This window comes from Myotis myotis, unplaced genomic scaffold (assembly GCF_014108235.1).
Source record: "Myotis myotis isolate mMyoMyo1 unplaced genomic scaffold, mMyoMyo1.p scaffold_m19_p_10, whole genome shotgun sequence".
In the NCBI taxonomy this organism is placed as follows: Eukaryota; Metazoa; Chordata; class Mammalia; order Chiroptera; family Vespertilionidae; genus Myotis; species Myotis myotis.
Window position 1 is genome coordinate 42714403 of NW_023416314.1, and position 1850 is coordinate 42716252.

At 39.0% G+C, this 1850-nt stretch overlaps 1 protein-coding gene across 1 annotated transcript; it reads right to left on the reverse strand.

Moving 5' to 3' along the window:
- Nucleotides 1–442: 442 nt before the first annotated feature.
- On the reverse strand, nucleotides 443–1381 carry LOC118664380 (olfactory receptor 51B5). The gene has a single exon (XM_036324420.1). The coding sequence runs from the start codon at nucleotides 1379–1381 to the stop codon at nucleotides 443–445; it is 939 nt and encodes a 312-aa protein (XP_036180313.1).
- Nucleotides 1382–1850: the final 469 nt, after the last annotated feature.

Sequence of the window (1850 nt, forward strand, 5' to 3'; positions counted from 1 at the left end):
TGGGGGAATTTGTGGGAGTTTGAGGTTGAATTGGGTATTAATATATAAAACTTTACTCTAGTTCACCCAAACCAACTCATAATTTTATAACTCTGTTCCTACTGGCCACCGTTCTAACTCCAAAGAAATACATGATAGTTACATTATAGACACAACTATAAACACCTAAATTAGTATTATTACAAGAATTGAGTGTCAAACAGAAATATTTAGTATACAGGTTTTTTATTATTATTATTATTATTATTATTATTATTATTATTATTGCACAGACTACATTAGGTCTAAGACCTGAGCTTAAAGAGCTATCTTAGAATAATTTGTAGATCTACTTTGATAATTATTTTACCAAGAAATATAATCATGGGCGGTTGATATGAAACTTCTTTGTTCCCATGTCACAAATCAGAGTTCTCAAATGAAGGGCTGTAATGGTTAGAGATCAGGGTCTAACTTTATGGGTAGTAAAAAGATGAAGAATACCACTCTGGATCTGCTTGGTCTTGACACTATAGATTATAGGATTCATTAGTGGAGGAAACAGAAAATAGACATAGCTCATAATGAGGTGGACAATATGTGGAACCTCCTTCCCAAACCGATGAATTAGAGACAATCCAATCACTGTGATGTAGAAAACCAGGACACAGCAGATATGGGAGACACAGGTGTTGAGGGCCTTGGCCCGCTCATCTCTGGAGGCAATGCTCAGGACACTCTTGAGTATCAACACATAGGAGATGAGGATAATCAGAGAATCCAGTACAAATATAAGGACTACAAGCACAACTGGATACAGCCGATTGAAGGTGGTATCAGCACAGGCCAGTTTAATGACATCCTGATGAAGGCAGAATGCATGGGAAAGGACATGGGAATGGCAATATGGGAAAAAGTAGAGGGGTGAAATTGGAGGAACAACAGATACAAAGCCCCTCATCAGTACTACCAGCCCAATTTTCACTACTCGAGTATTAGTGAGTATAGAGGTATATCTAAGGGGGTTGCAGATGGCAATAAACCGATCATAGGCCATAGCCAGCAAAACACCAGACTCTACAAAAGAAAGTGAATGTATAAAGTAGGCTTGAGAAAAACAGGCTACATTTCCAATCTCCCTATGGTTCAACCAGAGGACACCCAGCACCGTGGGCATTGTGGTTAAGGTCAGCCCCAGGTCTGTGGCTGCCAGCATGGCCAGGAAATAGTACATAGGCTCATGAAGATTGTGATCTTCCTTAATGAGAAGGAGGAGGGTGCCATTGCCAAAAAGGACAGAGATGTAAACAATAAAGAAGGGTATAGAAATCCAGTGGTGAGCTGCCTCCAAGCCTGGAAAACCAGTCAACAAGAAGGAACTGAAGCTGCTGTTGGGCCACATGTTGGGTTTATCCAGAAGAAATGTTCTTTTTTTTCCCTCAGTTATTCAGCTACCACAGAAATGTAGCTCTATGTTCAAGGTAGTACTCCAGATATGTTGTCCCAGAATTCTTACTTAAAGGTAATAATAACATCAGTATAATCCATTGTTTCTCAAAACATATTCTTAGAACAATCTTGTGTTCTTAACTCATATTCCAGGGACCATAATATCCATGGAGTTTTATAGGATTATCTGCATTTTAACAAGCTCCCCAGGAAAGTTTGATGTTACAACTTATAAACCATTCCCATCAACTATGCAGACTTCACAGAAGAATCTATACATGAGGGATTTCAAGGAACCGAACCCTTACCTTACTCCATTCTACTACCCGAAGCTATGATTGACTTCACAGTAGTGATTCCTAACCCACATTATCCTGCATATGCATGATTCCTTTGGATTCTCAACAAAAGATCCAGAAGTT